The sequence below is a fragment of the Rhincodon typus genome, chromosome 8 (assembly GCF_021869965.1).
Source record: "Rhincodon typus isolate 14 chromosome 8, sRhiTyp1.1, whole genome shotgun sequence".
NCBI classification, from domain to species: Eukaryota; Metazoa; Chordata; class Chondrichthyes; order Orectolobiformes; family Rhincodontidae; genus Rhincodon; species Rhincodon typus.
Window position 1 is genome coordinate 72607761 of NC_063339.1, and position 20456 is coordinate 72628216.

A 20456-nucleotide genomic window follows, 5' to 3' on the forward strand; every position below is an offset into this window, starting at 1 on the left:
CCTTCTTCAGAAAAAGGGTCTAGGCCCGAAACGTCAGCCTTCCTGCTCCTCTGATGCTGCTTGGCCTGCAGTGTTCATCCAGCTCTACACCTTGTTATTCCTGCATCTGAACGTGGCTACTCTGCTCCTGGGAGTCGATGCATATTACAGTTAATTAAATAGAACGCTTTGAAGGGAAGCTGTCCTTTCATTGCAGCTTTAGGCGGAACCTCCCGGATGCTGAAATTTCTTACTGTTATTTATTCATGAATTGTGGATGTGATTGGCTATTTCCTACTTGTCTCAAGTAGAGCTGAGGGCATTTAACAGTCAATCACATTGCCGTGGGTCTGGAGGCACATGGAGGCCAGACCCAGGGAAGGAATGCAGATTTCCTTCCCTAAGCACACGAACTGGATGGGTCATGACAAACGATGATGGTTGACAATTTTTTAAAAATTTGATTCAAATGTCACCAGCTGCCATGGTGGCCTGAGGACTTTATTCTGGATTACTAGCCCAATGGCACTGCTACTGTGCCACCACCTTCTCCCGATTTGCAGGTGCCTTTTTATTCAGTGCTTTTGAAATGTGTGGGCCTAAACGGAAAAGAACTGTTCTGGAACCCACGGATTCACAAAGGTGGCCATATGTTTCAAAAGTAAGGAATTTGATGCCTGTTGTGAACGCCTTTTTTATTTGTGTAGCTGTTTAGTTCCAACCGTGTGCAGCCGAACTGGAGCCAAGGGGCTGCTTACAACTGGAGCTGTGGGCTAGGGATCAATTAAAAATGACAAAGATACTCTGCCTGCCAGCAACCATGTGTGTGGTTGTTAGGTAGGTAACCAACTCAGACTACGAAAGAAAAAGATTGAGTGAAGCTTTGATAGCTCAGACGAGAAACCAGCAGTTCTGTAGCAGCAACAAACACACACGCTCTCTCTTTCTGCCTCTCTGTTCTCTGCAGTAAGCTACTTGAAGGAAACCAGCTTGTCTGATTTCTGGCTCACTGCCACAATGAATTTTGACAACAGGTTCCTGATAATGCATAAAGCCTCACCCTAAAGCAGTCAGAGGTGGGAACTCATCGGCAAAGTGGTCCACACGTTCCTTCAGATATCTGTGCCTCCTGCCTCTTTAACCCAAGCCCAAGAGGCTGGAGAAGAGCCCCCTCCCCCCACTAATAAGTAGGTCCGCTGAGGCTCTCCCATCAAGCCTGCTACCCCACACAGTCAGATTATGGCCAATTTGTATCTGAACACTGTCTTAGCCCCTGGGTTCCACTGCCCTTAATTTCTTTAGTTATTAGCAATCTAATTGAACTCAGATCGGAAATTTTCAATTGACGCTTGGCCTCAAAAGTTTTCTTAGAGGTGGGTTTTCCAGATTTTCACTAAGTCTTTATGTGAACATCACTGCAGAGCAGCATAGCTCCACTTTGTACTCTCTTGTCTGCAATCTGTCATCAGAGATGAGAGTTTCTCTCTATCTATGCTACCAACTCCTTTAACGTAGCGTCATAGAATCATACAGCATGGAAACAGACCCTTCGTCCAACCAGCCCATGCTGGCCATAATCTCAAACTGAAATTGTGCCACCTTCCTGTCCTTGGCTAATATCCCTCCAGACCTTTCTTATTCATGTATTTATCCAATTGTCTTTTAAACACTGTAACTGTACCTACATCCACCATTTCCTCTGGAAGTTCATTCCGAGCACAAATCGCTCTCTGTGTTAAAAAAAGTTGCCCCCATGTCTTTCTTAAATATTTCTCCCCTCACCTTTAAAATATGTCCGTAGTCTTGAAATCCTCCACCCCTAGGGAAAAGACACCTGCCATTAACCTTTTGTGGGGGAGGGGAACGGGGTTTCTGAAAAGAAGACTTTCCACATCAAGCAGATGTTCACCTGCACATCTGCTAATGTGGTATACTGCATCCGCTGTACCCGGTGTGGCTTCCTCTACATCGGGGAAACCAAGCGGAGGCTTGGGGACTGCTTTGGTTTCCTACCTATGCTTGGTTCGCACTAAACAACTGCACCTCCCAGTCGCGAACCATTTCAACTCCCCCTCCCATTCCGCAGACGACATGTCCATCCTGGGCCTCCTGCAGTGCCACAACAATGCCACCCGAAGGTTGCAGGAACAGCAACTCATATTCCGCTTGGGAACCCTACAGCCCAATGGTATCAATGTGGATTTCACAAGCTTCAAAATCTCCCCTCCCTCTACCGCATCCCTAAACCAGCCCAACTCGTCCCCTCCTCCCTAACCTGTTCTTCCTCCCACCTATCCCCTCCTCCCACCTCAAGCCCCACCCCCATCTCCTACCTACTAACCTCATCCCGCCCCCTTGACCTGTCCGTCCTCCTGGACTGACCTATCTCCTCCCTACCTCCCCACCTACACTCACCTTTACTGGCTCCATCCCCGCCTCTTTGACCTGTCTGTCTCCTCTCCACCTATCTTCTCCTCTATCCATCTTCTATCCGCCTCCCCCTCTCTCCCTATTTATTTCAGAATCCCCTTCCCCTCCCCCATTTCTGAAGAAGGGTCTAGGCCCGAAACATCAGCCTTCCTGCTCCTCTGATGCTGCTTGGCCTGCTGTGTTCATCCAGCTCTACACCTTGTTATCTCAGATTCTCCAGCATCTGCAGTTCCTACTATCTCTGCCATTAACCTTTCATGATTTTATAAACCTCTGTAAAGTCACCTCTCAATCTCCTATGCTCCAGCGGAAAAAAGTTCCAGCATCTCCTTATGACTCAAGCTCTCATTCTGGCAACACCCTAGTAAATCTCTTCTGAGCCCCTCCAGCTTAATAATGTTGTTCCTCTAACTGGCCAGAACTTGACACAGTAGGCTGGAAGAGGCCTCATCAACATACTGTACAACCTCAACATGACATCCCAACTCCCATACTCATACTGGTCTGAGGAATGAAGGCAAGCGTGCTAAACGCCTTCTTAACCACCCTGTGACGCAAACTTCAAGGAATTATGTACCTGAACCCTTAGGTCTCTCTGAGCTACACACTACCCAAGGCCCTACTTTTAATTGTATAAGTCCCACCCTTGTTTGTTTTACCAAAATGCATTTATCCAAATTAAACTCCATCGGCCAATCTTCAGCCCATTGACCCAATTGATCAAGAGTTAAATTTAAACATCTTAACATCTTAAACACGTCATATGACACCCCTTAAACAAGGGAATACAAGCCTAGCATTGTAATCTGTCCTTGAGATCGATCCCTTTTTGCCAGCATGGTATTCTGGAAATGTGTACTTGCACCTCCTCTAAGCCTGATACATTTTTCCTACGTTTTTCCAAAAATCCGACTCAGTTACAGTCTCAGGAGCACATTCTCTTCTACAGCAGTGCAGCACAGGTTTCTCCCATGTCTCTCACCTGCTATCCAGTGCTGCAGACTGAAAACCACACAGCATGAAGTTGAGGCAGACCAAACTCAAAGATCAACAGATGGAGAAAACCTCTAACCAGTCAGCCTGAGCATGGACCTGCATCCAGATATGACAGATGAAAGGCCAATCCCCCTGATCATACAGTTTCTCCCAAGAGGGTTACATTATACAAACACAACTTACCATATTGTCAAATGATTTTCTTTAAGTTATTCTTTCACAGGATGTGCACATTACTGGATAGTAACCCATTGTAGATAGTAGACCCATTGCTGTGGGTCTGGAGTTACATATTGGCTTGACCCAGGTAAGGATGGCAGTTTCCTTCCCTAAAGGGCATTAGTGAACCAGATGGATTTTTCCTGATAATCATCATCATTAAACACTTAATTCCCAATTTTTATTAATTTCAGGTTCCACCATCCACTATGGTAGGATTTGAACCTGAATCCTCAGAACATTACCTGGATCTCTGGATTAATGGTCCAGCGATAACACCACTGGGCCATTGCCTCCTCATTGTTGGAACATACCTAAAAAAAAACCCACTGCTTGAGCTGCAGGCCATTGAGGGACTAATTAGACCAAATCTTGGAAGAGGGGTATGCAAAAATGCAACACAAAGATATCCCTGACTGATTTTCAAACTTTCTGTGCCACAATTTTCCCAGCAGCAAGTTACTATGTCTCAACAGGGACTTTAACAGGGGATGCTCATTTGCTGGCTAAAAAAGTACATCAAACAGACAACAGCATGAAACCAGGCAGCTTTACTTCCTACACAAGGAAATATGGCATCTTGGTCGAAATGTCCCCAGATCTTACTCAACTGTCTTTGTATTAATGTGTTCTTTTGTCTTGAGAAACAATTCTGGTTCAATAGCTTAACTGAATTAAACTACTATCAGAAAAGGACCAAGGGGAGAGCGGTATTAGGCAGTCATTAATCATCAGTTAAAGTAGGTTGTAGCTCCTACAGGTCGCAGATCTACAAGATTCTGTTACTAATGAGGCCTACGTGAAGACCTTGCAGGACCAAGGCTGCCTTTCTATGTATCTCCATAACTGCACAGAGCGTCTTTGAAAACACAATAGAGAAGTTGGGACTGTTCTGTTCAGAGTGAGAAGGTTCAGTAGGGATTGAGTAGAGATGTTCAGAATTATGAGGCTTTGATAGAGTAGACGGGGAGGAACTATTTCTTCTGACAGCAGACTAGATAAACTGGAGAATACACAAGTCTGTGATAATTGGCCAAAGAGCAGAGGGGAAATTGGAGTATTTTTATAAAAAATGCAATGGTTTGTTAAAATCTGGAATGTGCTGCCTGAAAGGGCAGTGGATGAGTAACTTTCAAAAGGGAATTGAGTAAATACGCAAGAAGGAAACAATTGCAAAGAAATCGGAACGTCTTGAGGTTGTGATAGATGCCATACAAATGCAAGAAATTTATTTTCCTACTCCAGGAAAGGACAGGAAGAAAGGCTGTTTTTTCGAGTATCCCCCGTGAGATAGGTCTAATCTGTCTTCTGTCTCCAGCTGTGGGGAGGATCCCAAGTCTTCAAATTGGAAACTGTTGACAGAAAAGCAATGAAACCAAGCATTCACCCTTTGTTGGATCGGCTCCTGAAGGTTTCAGTGCATGACCCCCTGTTGCTAACAACTCTGCTGTCATACGTCACCACTGGTCAATCAGACATGCCCATCTGCCAAAGCCATGCCTTCCTACGCGCATCAGAGAGTGCATAAACTCTTTGTTACCGGATTGAATGGAGCCAAACAATCCAATTTCCAGCCACCATCAGTTCTGAGGAAGGGTCACCGGACCCGAAACATTAACTCTGTTTTCTCCTTCACAGATGCTGCCAGACCTGCTGAGCTTTTCCAGCAACTTTGTTTTTGTTCCTGATTTACAGCATCGGCAGTTCTTTTGGTTTCTAATCCAATTTCCAGTGTTTGGATAACTGACGATGTGCATCTTATTAAAGTCAGGTATGAGATACGTTACTCAAAACAGTGTGGATGGTGGGGTGAGGGAGTGCAGTTTTCACTTGCAGATCTAGCACGACAGCATCTCCAGTTCATGGACTTTCGTTTCTGGGTCAGGCAAGGAGGTTTCCTGGCTTCAGGAATCTGAGTCTTCAAAACATCATTGGATTTACAGGCTGGATTAGAATTTGGTGTGGGGGGACCCTGGCACAATTAAAAAGACATCCAGATGCAGAGGCATCTGGGGTGTGGTAGTGTGTCCATAGCTGAAAGAATAAAATGTGGATTTTTCTCTCCAGCCCCTCACCCTCCGTACGTAATCCTGTATCACAGCTTCATCAGGGTGACATCTCAGTTTTATCTATTCCTTGTGCTGGCTCCTAGTATGCGATCCTGCACCCTTCATTGAACCAGAGTTGATCACCCTGTTAACGGTATTGGTATTGTATTGGTAGTGGTCACTGATTTTGGTTGAATATTATTCTGCTGCTGTTGATGGCCCACTGCATCTTACAGATGTTTGGTTCTGAGGGCTAAATTTGTTTGAAAGCTCTCTCATTTAACATGGTGGCCGTGTTACACAACACAGTGAAGGGTATCTTCAAAGCGAAGGCATGACTTTGTCTCCAAAAGGCCTGTGCGGTGGTCGCTACTACCGATACTGTCATGGATTGACAGCTAGGTTAGTATGGATGAGGGTAAATGGGTTTTTCTGTTTTGGCTCTCTCTCACATTTATCACAGACCCAGTCCAGCCGTTACATCCTCTGGGACTTGGCCAGATCATCAGTAGTGGTGTGACTGAGCCATTCTTGGTGATTGACATTGAAGTCCCCCACCCAGAGTACTCTCTATCCATCGTCGCCCTTGGTCCTTTATTGGCGGTCAACATGGAGGAATACTGATCATTCACTGAGGAGGGGTGGTACATGGTAATCAGCAGGAAGGTTCCTTGTCCATGTTTGACTTTATGCCATGGAACATCATGGAGTCCAAAGTCAATATTGAGGGCTCCCAGGACAATTCCCTCACAATTGCATACCACTGTGCCTATACCTCCACTGGCACTGTCTTGCTGGTGAGACGGAACATACCAGGAATGGTGATGATGTCTGAAACATTTTAAGGTACGGTTCCATGAGAAGCACTATATCAGGCTTGACTAGGCAATGGGACAGTTTTGATAATTTTGGCAGCGAGGATATTGTAACAGTTGGCAGGGCTGGCTTGGCTGCTGTTGCTTCCAATGTTTAGGTCAATGCCACGTGATCGGTCCAGTTTCGTTCCTCTCAGATGTTATAGCAGTTTGGTCCAATTGGGTTGCTTGCTACGCTACATGTGTTTCTAGCTAGGCCCTCCTCTTGGTGCAGATGAGAAATGGGAGGAGGACATAAGGTCAGGCAGAGCAGCACCAGCTATGGCAGTAGAGGGGCACAGAAGAACACAGGGGGCATCCTTCCTCCTTATTCCAAATACAGACTACAGGGCATCCACTTAATAAGATCAAAGGAGGAGGCGAGGGCTTAGTGGTATTACTGATGGACTGTTAACATAAGTAACGTTCTGGGAACCCGGGTTCGAATCCTGCCGCAGCAGATGGTGAAATTTGAATTCGATTAAAAAATCTGGAATTAAGAGTCTAATGATGACCATTGTCATCAAGCATTTAAGAGCCAGCTACATTACAGTGGGTGTGGAGTCACATGTAGGTCAGACTATGTAAGGAAGGTAGAGTTCCTTCCCTAATGGACAGGTGTGAATTTGATGGGTTTTTAATGATTAAAGAAACCTTAGACTGGCTCTAATTCCAGATGTATGAAGTGAATTGAAGTTCCATTAGCTGCTAGATATTAGCCTTGGCCCCTGGTTTTCGAGTCCAGTGTCCATCCTGTTAATAGCCAGGGAAAAACTCATCATTGAATCCCTACTGTGGGGAAGCAGGCCATTCAGCCCATCAAGCATACACTGACCCTCTGAAGAGCATCCCACCCAGACTCTATGGGAAAATGAGCACAGCCAGTCCACCTAACCTGCAAATTTTTTGGACTGTGGGAGGAAACCGGAGCACCAGGATGGAACCTGCACAGATACAGGGAGAATGTGCAAACTTCACACAGACAGTCGCCCGAGGATGGAATCGAACCTAGGTTGCTGGCGCTGTGAGGCAACAGCGCTAACCGTTGAGCCACTGTGCCACCCAGTAACACTGACTTCCAATCAAAATATCTGCTTGTGCTCATTAAAGTATCTTGGTACCTTGCACTTGTTTGGAAGTAAACAGGAGTTTTAGTGCCTCTTCTGGCATCCTCTCCATTTCACCTTCACGTGCTTTCAGAGAAGTGCAGAGGACCCCTTAAAGAAACCAGGCAACTTACTTTGTCCAGTCTTCACTAGAACATGTATTCCACAGGTTCTCTCAGGATTTTGCCTAAAATGTCACTGGGGTGTGTCTGCTCTTTATCAGAATCAGCGGGAGATGATGATCATGTGTATCTAGCAAGGCCCTCCTCTTGGTCCAGATGAGAAATGGGAGGAGGACATAAGGTCAGGCAGAGCAGCACCAGCTATGGCAGTAGAGGGGCACAGAAGAACATAGGGGGCATTCTTCCTCCTTATTCCAAATACAGACTACAGGGCATCCACTTAATAAGATCATAGGAGGAGGCGAGGGCTTAGTGGTATTACTGATGGACTGTTAACATAAGTAACGTACTGGGAACCCGGGTTTGAATCCTGCCACAGCAGATGGTGAAATTTGAATTCGATTAAAAAATCTGGAATTAAGAGTCTAATGATTACCATTGTCGATTGTTGGAAAAACCCATCTGGCTCACTAATGTCCTTTAGGGAAGGAAACTGCCATCCTCACCTGATCGGGCCTATATGTGAGTCCAGACCCACAGCAATGTGGTTGACTCTTAACTGCCCTCTGGCCAATTAGGGATGGGCAATGAATGCTGGCCTAGCCAGCGATGCCCTCACCCTGTGAATAAATAAACAGTAAGCAGAGTGAAGGTAAAAGAACAGGTGTTGCATCTTCTGCATTCTTGCAGAAATGTGCCATGGGAAGGGTTTCTGGGAATAGTTGAGGAGTGTATCTGGTTGTTGTGATGAGAATGGTCCCTTCTAGAAGAGAAGAGGGCATGGTTGAAGGTGCCCCTGACAGGAGCACAGCATTACCTGTGGAAATTCTGCCCTTGTCTCCAACAGCAGAGGTTGAGGACCTCAGCTGATTTTATCTCTCCCCTGCCAAAGGTGCTGAGACTAATTATTACACCCTACCTTCACCTCCTCCTTACAGTTGCTGCCACCAGTGAAGATAAACACATACTATGCACAGACATTGTAGAACATGGTTCACCATCATTAGAAATAACGAATGCGATGAGGGAAAATTTTGAATGAAGGAATCTTAAAAGTGATACCAGGGATTGGGATTCTGTGATTCAATACTGATGATGTCCGTCTATTCTATTCTGGTTAATTGGATTTCTTTGTGCTCAGCACATGGAGTCATCTCCAGTAGAAGGCTGTGGAGCTAACCAGCCTAACCATAACGTAAATAGATGACACCTTGGAGGATATATAGGGCCTTTTGAGATGGACGAAGTAAGCTGGACAAATGTGTCATCTTGTGACCTGTTTTCAGTGGAGGATCATGAATGGGATGTTTATTTAACTGCACTTATTTGTTCCTGGACCACAGACAGTTTGTTGTGAGATAAATGCAACCATTTCTATCCTGCTTTCTTGGCTCCTGATCTCTAATAATCTATTTATCTTGTTTGGGTTTGTTTTGCAGTGTCTCTTCCAGTCTGTAAGGAGCTGCACTAGAGTTCCTCAGACAAAAATGTATGTAGTTTGTCAGTGGCTTTAGATTTAGAAAGATACATGCACAAGTGATCAAATACAGTATGATTCAGCAGGCGTGCTAATAACAGATAATGTACCGTCTGATAGCCTCATCTTATTGGGAAATTTAATGGTTAAGGGAAATGGTATTCCATTTAGCAATTAAAGAAGATTTATAGAGGATAACATTTGGAAACGGTACTTTGAAGGGTGTGAGCCTGGTGTGCTGAATGCTATGTATGTTCTTTGATACCAGGCTGGTGAGGAAAATGCTCACAGGGCATGCCCTCATAACAAGTGCCCGTTCATCATGATCCACTGACATTATCCAGCACTGCATGACCAAACTATCCAGAGCCCTGTAAATAGATGACATCTTGGAGGATGTATAGGGTCTTTTGGGATAGATGAAGTGACACAGCCTAACACTGGATCAAGAACCGGTAGTCGAAGTGATGCCCCACCCATCCTTCTGTTTCCAGCCCAGGTTCATATAGGGCAGTTCCCGAGTCCTTTCCAGCCTTTGTCTGTGACTCTGTTGCATCAAGAGGTTAATAATGTTACCAGTCTTCGTGTCCCAACTGAATATGAGTGTGCCATCAGTCTCTCATTCTTCCTGATTGTAAATTTGATTGGTCATATTTGAAGTGTTTAAGCAACAGTCTAGAGAATGAATGATACCCTTGCCCTTCTGAATTGTGCATAATTCTACATTTCCCACCACTTCACATTGGTGGATCCTAGCACTGCCACATCAGATGTAGAACTGCCTTGGCCATCCTGTGCGTAAGACTCTAAGACCCCCTTTTAAATCTTACCAGCTCCAAGTTCCACCATGACAGAAGATTAGATGTCTGCTGAAGGGCCACGGACATCTAAATCTGTGTTTTATTTGTAAAGGCTGTACCATTTCACGGTTCTCTGCTGAACTAGCAGTAGATTAGTCTACCATCATGAGCACGAGCCAATACAATCTTTCGACACTAACTCGTCTCTCTCTCCTTTCTCTGTCCACCCCAACCCCATTTCTCTTAGAGCTCATCGATGGTATCAGATCAGTGCAGAGATGGCTTTGAAGAGGAAACGAGAATCGAGATTTCAGAGAGGAGGTCTTCGGTCCAGTGGTGAATAGTGATTGGCACAAAGGCACAATGGCCATGCAGCAGAGTGGAAGGTCCAAACGCCAGCCCGCTGCACACTTAGCCTACAAATTGGTGATCGATCAACTCAGAATGCATCTCAGGCTGCTTCCACTCGCACAGCACTGACTGGGCACACCATCTCCTGGATTAAACATTCCAGGTCGCTAATCTTAGCTTGTGTCCACAGGTCGGATGTATAATGCTTTCACGGGCACCCATTAGTCCTCGTGATATGTTTACCTCTTCCCTCTCAACTTGTGCACTGCTTTGCCTTTGAAGTGCGCAGCACCTCAGAGTGTTGGTTTAGCGAAGAAGCAGACACTCTGCACACAGTAGGATTGCGGATAGGTGGAAGTTGCTCCTTACTGCGACTGAATCTTTGAAGGACCAGAAGTACTCGTCCCCCTTTCGGAGCACAGAATCAGAAGCTATCGGCTTCATGCAAGCCATTCTCAGTTTGTAGGAGCCGCAGTGCCTTGGCCGAGCTGTCTAGTTCATTAGTTTGCCGGGATCCCCGTGGGGTGGTGTGAGTTCCTTGACAGACCAACATGGTGCTGCCAGCGCCGGACAGGCGCCATGTGTGCCTCTCCACCATCGTCATCATGAGCAGCATGGCCTTCATGGATGCCTACCTGGTGGAGCAGAACCAGGGGCCTCGGAAGATTGGTGTCTGCATCATCGTCCTGGTCGGAGACATCTGCTTCCTGATCGTGTTGCGGTACGTTGCCGTCTGGGTTGGAGCTGAGGTGAAGACCGCCAAGCGTGGCTACGCCATGATCCTCTGGTTCCTGTACATATTTGTCCTCGAGATTAAGCTCTATTTTATATTTCAGAACTATAAGGCGGAGAAGAAGAGCACAGACACTGTTGCGCGCAAGGCATTGACATTACTTCTTTCCATCTGCGTGCCTGGACTGTACCTCATCTTGATCGCCCTGGACAGCATGGACTATGTTAGGACTTTCAGGAAGAAGGAAGACCTGCGAGGACGCCTCTTCTGGGTAGCCTTAGACTTGCTCGATATTTTGGACATCCAAGCCAATCTATGGGAGCCCCATAAGTCTGGTCTTCCAATGTGGGCAGAAGGCCTCATGTTTTTCTACTGCTATATCCTCTTGCTCATTCTGCCCTGTGTTTCTCTCAGCGAGATCAGCATGCAAGGTGAGTATATAGCCCCTCAAAAGATGATGCTGTACCCTGTTTTAAGTCTGGTAACCATCAATGTAGTCACAATATTCATCCGGGCAATTAACATGGTCTTGTTTCGAGACAGCCGGGTTTCGACTATATTTATTGGTAAGAACATCATTGCGATCGCGACCAAGACCTGCACTTTTGTAGAGTACCAGAAGCAGGTCAAGAATTTTCCAGAGAACGCGATAGCCCTTGAGCTGCAGCAGAACTCCATTCCGCACAATCAGACAATCCACGAAACGCAGGCCGTTCCACAGCACCAAACGCCAACAAGGGAAATCGTGGACACATGACAGCAATGTGACCAAGCAGCGCATATAGCAACACAGGTACTTTCCAACAGTGGCCTGGGCACAGGAGCTGGTGAGCCAACTGGAAGGACACGTTGCCTGCCCAATAAGATTGCGTGGATGGGCAGCCAGTGATCATCCTGTCTCTCGCTTCCCCCTCCTTCTTTTGGTCTCCAATCACCAGCCTCTTACTACATCTCAGGTACAATGTGGAAAAACAAGAGTGTGAACGGAGTTGTGGGGATGCTACCATCAAGTTATAACCCAAGGTCTCGACGGGACCTCCAGCTTGAACCCACCAAGAGAGGCTGCAACGCAAGGCATTTTATTTTCCTCCCCACAGCACGTTGGCTTGTCGTTCTGAAGACGTGAGACTTCTCACATATCTAATGTACAAATTAACATGTTTAAGTGACTGTTTTACAAACATATTTTGAGGTCTAACTGTATTTTCAGAGCGAATATTTAAATTATTTCATAAATTACGTTTGTCAAATTTTAAAGGCAGAAAGAAGGTGGAAAAGGCAAATAGCGAAACGTGTTTTGGTGTGTGACAGATCGCTCTTGAATCATCATTTCTTTCTGTTGCGGTTGGTAATGCTTCATGTGATGTCCTTCACTGCCTTTGCATTTGCAACTCATGATTGTAATTAAATCTGGACTGCTGCAATTCTAGTGAAAATCTCTCAGTACTTCTGGAATGTTGATTTAGGTCATTCTTGATGGAAGCTGCTATCCCATCCTGTTGTCCCCCTACATTTCCAAGACATTGAAGTTAGGCTCCAGCTTACGTCACGAGTAAACAATGAATTGTAACTCTCAAGCAGCGGGTCACTTTTTTATTAATGATAAGCAAAAGGGAGTTCTCAGTCAATGTGAATGAAGCTGCTGTGAGCCTGACATGACCTCTTTTTTTCTTTCATGAAGGTCTGGCTCATCCTTGATGATCAAGGAACCCGAGCACAGAAATCTGAACGCTAAGGGCTGCTGGTCAGTGATACCCCATTCATGTCCCAGTATGGATCCCAGACTGGAGTCGTGGCAGGGAGGGAGTTGCAAAGATCTTTACGTAGGGATAATTGGGAAGGAACTCGGCAGGAAGGGTAGAAGATGATGCTTGGTGATTCCCCAGCCACCACTCGCCCCCAGTATTGAAAACCTTGATCGACCCCTTTGAAAAAATAAATCAGCTCACTTCACCACGAAACCTAACCCCGTCCCACAGACCAGAGCTGGAACACAGTGAAACAGTTTTGGTTTACTTGTCTGAAGAAAGATGGACTGACATTGGAGGCAATCCAGAGAAGGTTGATCCTAGGTATGGACGGACTGTACTCATTGAAGTTCAGACGAATGTGAGGCACCCTCATTGAAACATGGAAAATTCTTGGGGAACTTTGACAGGGCAGATATGGGGAGGTTGTTTTCACTTGTGGGAGAGTTTAGAGGAGAGTAAAAGTCCAAGGAAAATGAGTCACCCAGTTAGGATATAGAGGAAGATTTTGTTTTTCCCTTCTGAGGCTAGAGAATCTGAGGAATTCTTAACTGCAAAGGGCTGTAGAAGCTGGGTCATTATATTCAAGGCTGAGGTAGGCAGAATTGTAAAAGCAGGAAGGGAATCAAGGGTTATGGTGAAAAGGCAGGAAAGTGGAGTTGAGGATCATCAGATCAGCCATGAAGTCACTGACTGGCAGAGTTGACTCTTGGCCTAGTTCTGCTCCTATGTTTTTATGGCTTAGGAAACTTCAGAAACAATCATTTGGAACAGAATTAAGAGTCACATGGAAAAATGTGGATTGTTTCGAAGAGTCATCATGGATTTATTAAGGGAAAAGCATGTCTAACAAACTTGCTGGAGTTTTTAGAAGAGGCAATAGAGAGGGCTGCTGAGGGGAAGGCTATTGATGAGATGTAGACAGATTTCAGTGCCACACAACAGACTGATGGTTTTATCTTATTTTTCAAAAGATCAAGACCTTTGGATGCATCAGATAATTTCAAAGTTTGCAAATGAGATCATACTTAGGAGAACTGCAAACTACAGGGTGGCATGTTAGCACTGCATCATAGCATGAGGAACCTGGGTTTGATTCCATCCTCAGGTGACTGTGTGGAGTTTGCACATTCTCCCTGTGTCTGCATGGGTTTCCTCCGGGTGCTCCGGTTTCCTCCCACACTCCAAAGATGTGCAGGTTAGGTGGATTGGCCATGGTAAATTGCCCATAGTGTCCAGGGATGTGCAGGCTAGGTGGATTAGCCATGGGAAAGGCAGGATTACGGGGATAGGGTACAGAGGTGAATCTGAGAAGGATGCTGTTTGGAGGGTCAGTGTGGACTTGATGGGCCAAGCCGCCTTCTTCCACCCTCTAGGAGTTCTATGATTCTTTGAGGAGGACTGCATAGAACTTCAAAAGGATATTGACACATTGATGAGTAGGTGGATAGGTGAAAGAAAAAGTGCTAAGTGGTACATTTTGGTACAAATATAATGGAAGGGATATAATGTAATGAAATGAAAGGGATCTATTCTGATGAGTGTGCTGGAGTAGAGAAAACTGGGTATATACTTGTGTAAGTCATTAAATGTAACAGGACAAGTAGAGAGAGATATTCATAAAGCATACAGTATTCTAGTCTGCATTAAGAGGGCTGTAGAGTACAGGAGCAGGGAGGTTATGCTGAAACGATAGAAGACACTGGATAGATCTCAGCTGGAGTGTTGTTCCACGCCATGCTGTGGAAATACGTGAATGCATTGGACAGAGTGCAGAAGATATTTACCAGAATTGATCCAGGGCTAAGGGTAGGTTAGAGAGGTGAGACTGTTTTTCTTGGAGAGGAGAAGACCAAGAGACTTGATAGAGTCTTCAAAGTCAGGAAGGGTCAGGACAAAGTGGATAGGAAGAAACTGTTCACACTCAAACAGATCTAAAACTGTTGCCTTTGGTTCTGAAGCATTTTGCAAAATTAGTAAATGCAAGGTTAGAAAAAAACCTTTCTCATGGAGCAAGCCATTAGTGTCTGGAGTACACTGCCAGGAAGTGTGTTGGAAGTAGTTCCAGTGAGGTATTCAAGAGGGTATTGGATAATTGTTTCTTTTTAAACAATGTGCAGGGGCTAGGGGGATAAAGGCAGAAATTGGCACAAAGTTAAAATGCTCCAAGAGCCATTGCAGACATTATGGGCTGAATGGCTTCCTTCTGCATCAGACCAATTCTGTGATTCTATGATTTGACAGGGGTGAGGAAGCGTCATTGGTCAAAGATGTGAAATTGTGGAAAGAATTAAAGAACGGACTGCCGCTTTTAATAAGCAGCCACCAGTTGTTGCGGTTTACGAAGCATGTTGTTAGAATAATGTTTGTGAAGGACGAACAATGAAGCAGAGCAAAGCACTTACTTAATTTTCAACCCGAGAGGCACAGGTTTTGAAAGTCCTGTGCTGGCTTGTTTTAACGTTCTCAGACTGTCCTTGGCATTACTAGAAAAACAGGTAACCCTGACAGTCTGTCTGTCACTCTAACCCTGTCACTCTCTCAACTGCAAGACCCATTTGCATTATTTTGGCTGTCCATTATTTGTCTAATGGGGAGATTAGTGGAAAATGAGGCTGATTTGCTGAAAGCAAAATTAACCCAATTTGTCTGACAAACACTGCAGGCCTGATACTGAAGTAATCAGAGGATAAATAAGATATGTGAGACTGTGTAGCTAAAGAATGCTATGTGTTATGGTTTAGATGATGATCATTAACCCAATCAATGCTATTAAAACTCTGCATTTCATTTTCGCGCATGTTGTCTGCATAAAGGTAGGGTCATCAGCTCGTTGTTTGCATCTTGCCATCGATTCACAATAGAACTTGGGTCACCTGGTTGCAATTTTACATGTTTCAAATAAATGAGATTCAGCCAGTCATGCTCTTGCCTCAGTGTTGGAAAGATGAGGCAGGGGTATCAAACCCCACTGCGCATCCCGGGTCAGTTTTGGGACCAAACAACCTGTTCTGAAATCCCACAGCCCCACAGTGAGAAAACGCTGAGGTTGCCACAACGTGTTAAGAAGTGGGAACTTCTCACAGTTTCCCCCCGCAGCGAGAACAGGTCCTGCCCTAGTGAGCCGCTGATCAATGAGATTAGAACCAGCAATCAGAGGCCACTGCTGGCATGACAAGATGCCTGACCACCAAGTGCCATGGACCATCTAATTCAGCCAATCCATTGGACAGCACAGTGGCTCAGTGGTTAGCACTGCTGCCTTACTGTGCCAGGGACCTGGGTTCGATTCTACCCTTGGGCGACTGTCTGTGTGGAGTTTGCAAATTCTCCCCGCGTCTCCCAGGGATAGGTGGAATAGCTGTAGGAAATGCAGGGTTACAGGGATAAGGATGGAACTGGACGGGATGCCCTTTGGAAAGTTGGCGTGAACACTCCAGTCCAACACCAGCACCTCCACATCATAATGTGAACCGACAGAATCCTAGGTTCTAGGGGCAAATTACTGCAGATGCTGGAATCTTTACTGAAAACAACAAATGCTGGAGATCACAGCAGGTCAGGCAGCATCCATGGAGTGAGAGCAAGCTAACGCTTTGCTGAAGAGTCATCTTAACTCAAAACATCAGCTTTCTCTCTCCATGTGATCACCAGCACTTTTAGATTCCCAGGTTCTACTGGTCGGCATGGTGGCTCAGTGGTTAGCACTGCTGCCTCACAGCACCAGGAACCCGGGTTTGATTCCACGCTCAGGCGACTGTCTGTGTGGAGTTTGCACATTTCCCCCGTGTCTGCGTGGGTTTGCTCTGGTTTTCCCCCATGCTCCAAAGACGTGCAGATTAGGTGGATTGGACGTGCTAAATTGCCCGTGGTGTTTGGGCAAAGTGGATTAGCCATGGGGAATGCAGGGTTACAGGGGTGAGTTGGGGAGGGAGGTGTCTGGGTGGGATGCTTTTTGGAGGAGGGTTTGTGTGGACCAAATGGCCTACTTCCACACAGTAGGGATTCTATGTCTGCAGATTTTGGACAGCCCCGCTTGGCATACACCAGAGTCAACGTATAGTTGGACTTGCATACCTCAAAATGGAGCTCCTGTTTGATAAGTACATTCACTTCCAGGTTTTACAGACTTTCCATTTTCTGGTGCACCCTCACCCCCCATTTCCTCTTAAGGGCCCAAGGGGCAGGTGAGCTACACGATGCCTTTTCTGACCCCCGCAATACCATGGGTGGGGGGTTTTGGGAGGGTAGTGTCAGTGGGAAGGGTAGGGTACAGGTTGGAAGGGAAAGTGGAGGGACAGTCACCCATTTTACATTTTATGAGCCATCCCTGCCTTCAATCCTGTGTAGCGGGGAGGAGCAAAACACAGTTCTTGAGCTCGTAACCCCAGGTTGATGCACCACGGTACTGATGGAGTGCTGTGCTGCTGAAGGTGCTATTTCTTCGAGATTCCCCCTCAGATGGAGGTAGAAGATCCCATTGCAGTTTGAAGATGACTTGGGGCCAGTATGGGGTGGGAGAGAGACTCTAGAGCAACCTCAGTCGAAATCGTTCTGGATCGTTGCCACTCTGCTGTTTGTAAGAGGCTGCGCTGCACAATAAGACCAAAGGAACAAAGAAAATTACAGCACAGGAACAGGCCCTTCGGCCCTCCAAGCCTGACCGATCCAGATCCTCTACCTAACCCTCTCGCCTATTTCCAAGGATCTGTATCCCTCTGCTCCCTGCCATTCATGTACCTATCTAGATGCATCTTAAATGACGCTATCGTGCCCGCCTCTACCACCTCCGCTGGCAACGCATTCCAGGCACCCACCACCCTCTGCGTAAAGAACTTTCCATGCATAGCTCCCTTAAACTTTTCCCCTCTCACCTTGAAATCGTGACCCCTAGTAATTGATAAGATACTGCATTTCCCTACGCTGCCAAAATGCAGACACTTCCCTTCCAACCTGTACCCTACCCTTCCCACTGACACTGCCCTCCCAACACCCCCCACCCACGGTATTGCGGGGGTCAGAAAAGGCATTGTGTAGCCCACCTGCCCCTTGGGCCCTTAAGAGGAAGTGGGGGGTGGGGGTGCACCAGAAAACGGTAAGTCAGTAAAACCTGGAAGTTATCAAACAGCAGCTCCATTTTGAGGTATGCAAGTCCAACCATATGTTGACTCTGGTGTATGCCAAGCGGGGCTGTCCAAAATCCCCACTGTGTGGAAGCGGGCCATTTGGTCCACACAAACCCTCCAAAAAGCTTCCCACCCAGACACCTCCCTCCCCGCCTCATCCCTGTAACCCTGCATTCCCCATGGCTAATCCACTTCGCCCAGACACCACGGGCAATTTGGTACGGCCAATCCACCTAACCTGCACATCTTTGGAGCATGGGGGGAAACCGGAGCATCTGGAGGAAACCCACGCAGACACGGGGAGAATGTGCAAACTCCACACAGACAGTCGCCTGAGCGTGGAATCAAACCCAGGTCCCTGGTTCTGTGATGTAGCAGTGTTAACCACTGAGCCACCGTGCCGCCCAGTAGAACCTGGGAATCTAAAAGTGCTGGTGATCATAGTGGGTCAGGCAACATCCATGGAGAGAGAAAGCTGATGTTTCGAGTTAAGATAACGCTTCATCGAAACGTTAGCTTGCTCTCACTCCATGGATGCTGCCTGACCTGCTGTGATCTCCAGCATTTGTTGTTTTCAGTAAAGATTCCAGCATCTGCAGTAATTTGCCCCTAGAACCTAGGATTCTGTCAGTTCACATTATGATGTGGAGGTCTCAATAGCACTGGCACATCCTGATGTGCTTAATAGAAGTATGCACTTTATCTTTACCATGTCCTGCTATTATAACAATCTCATTGTATTTCCTTGCTTGATTTCATTAGTTTGGTCTGCCATAAATATGAAGATTCTTGTTTGTATCTTTATACAGGCATCAATGTTTTCAGCTGGGTCAGAATGATTTTAACCTGGCAGGGTGAAGGCAATAATATAACTCACTGTCACAGACACGTCCACATTTCTTCCTTTCGGGCTTTCTGTCACTGTGAATACTAATAGAAGTATGTATCATTATCCGTACCAGCAGGTAACCTTATGCCAACAGCCGGTAACAAATGAAGGTATCTGCCAAGTCGTGAGATCTATTTATGTGTACACTGTCAATGCCTCACAAGATAGAGTTTAGATTTTGTCAGCACTGATTTGAGTGATATGGTGTCCAGCTGGCATTCCTATTAGAATTGCATTGAACCAACATCACAGAAACAGTTTCCAACATCTCTTATGGTGATATTTATGCTCGTCCGCTGGGATTTATCCTTGTGTACATCCTTTATCCTTCATATACCTGCCTAGCTTCCTCTTACATGGAGATCACAGAGAAAGAACAAATGTCAGCCAAATCTAACAGACCTTCAGCACAGTGAGAATTAGTATTCCTGCGATGGCAGTGCTCCAAGTGTCGCATGTCCACTTTATGGGAAACTAACTTGAATATACCTGAAATCTCATGCTGCTGAACACTTAGACAAGCCCTACAGTGTGAAAGCAGGCCGTTCGGCCCATCGAGTCCACACTCATGCTCCAAAGAGCATCCCACCCAGACCTACCCCCACCCATCCTATCCCTGTAACCCTGCATTTCCCACGGTTAATCCACCCTACCTGCACACATTTGGACTGTGAGAGGAAGCTGGAGCACCCCGAGGAAACTCACACAAACACAGGCAGAACATGCAAACACTGGACAGTCACCCAAGATGAATCAAACCCGGGCCTCTGTCGCTGTGAGGCAGCAGTGCTAACCACTGTGCCACCCTAGGTTATGACCCCTCTACTCACTAAGTTTATTATGGTAACCATTTTCCCACCTTTAGAGAAACGTAATTACTTTTGATTTCTGTTTTATTTTAAGAAATTATAGTGTATTCATAGAAATTAAACAAAAAGCCACAGATGCCAATGAACAAATTTAGTGTTAACTTTCCCCAGGGAATGCAAACAATAAGTTCAAAATTAACTGGTCTCCGTAATCAATAAACTCCTAACATCAATTGTGCTAGAGTATCTGTGGTTCCCCCAGGTTACTTAACAGCCTTTGCTTACTGTTGCAAAGAAAATAATGTTAAAAAGGCACAAGACACTCAAGGAGATAAGTCATTGAAGCTTTTAGTTTTGCACTCATCAGGATTAGAATGCAAGAAACCAACTTGAGAAAAGGGGATATCAATTCAATTCCTACAGCATGAGAAAAGGGCACCGATTGGTTGGGTATCGTTGGCACGGAGATGCAGTAGGAACAGTTAACTGTCAATCCTGGTTCTCAGATCAGGCAGGTGGTCTCTGATTGGTCTAGGTATTGCCATGGAAATGCAGCAGAAATTAGTAGTCTCCATGACCCCCACCCCCCCTCTCACTTTCTTTCCCAATGAAAAAGACGTGAATTATGTGCAAGAGATAACACAGTGTGGAGCTGGAGAAACACAGCAGGCCAGGCAGCATCAGAGGGGCAGGAAAGTTGACGTTTTGGGTTGGGACCCTTCTTCAAGGCCCTTTTCTGACCCGAAACATCAACTTTCCTGCCCCTCTG

General features: G+C 45.9%; 1 protein-coding gene across 1 annotated transcript in view; it reads left to right on the forward strand.

Moving 5' to 3' along the window:
* Positions 1-12593, forward strand: part of LOC109931593 (transmembrane protein 121) — an 83082-nt gene extending 70489 nt beyond the window's left edge. The window contains exon 2 of the mRNA XM_048600253.1: positions 10279-12593. Coding sequence (XP_048456210.1) covers positions 10934-11872 — 939 coding nt within the window. The 5' untranslated portion in view covers positions 10279-10933 and the 3' untranslated portion in view covers positions 11873-12593. The remainder of the gene's footprint in view (positions 1-10278) is intronic.
* The last annotated feature ends 7863 nt before the right edge of the window (positions 12594-20456 follow it).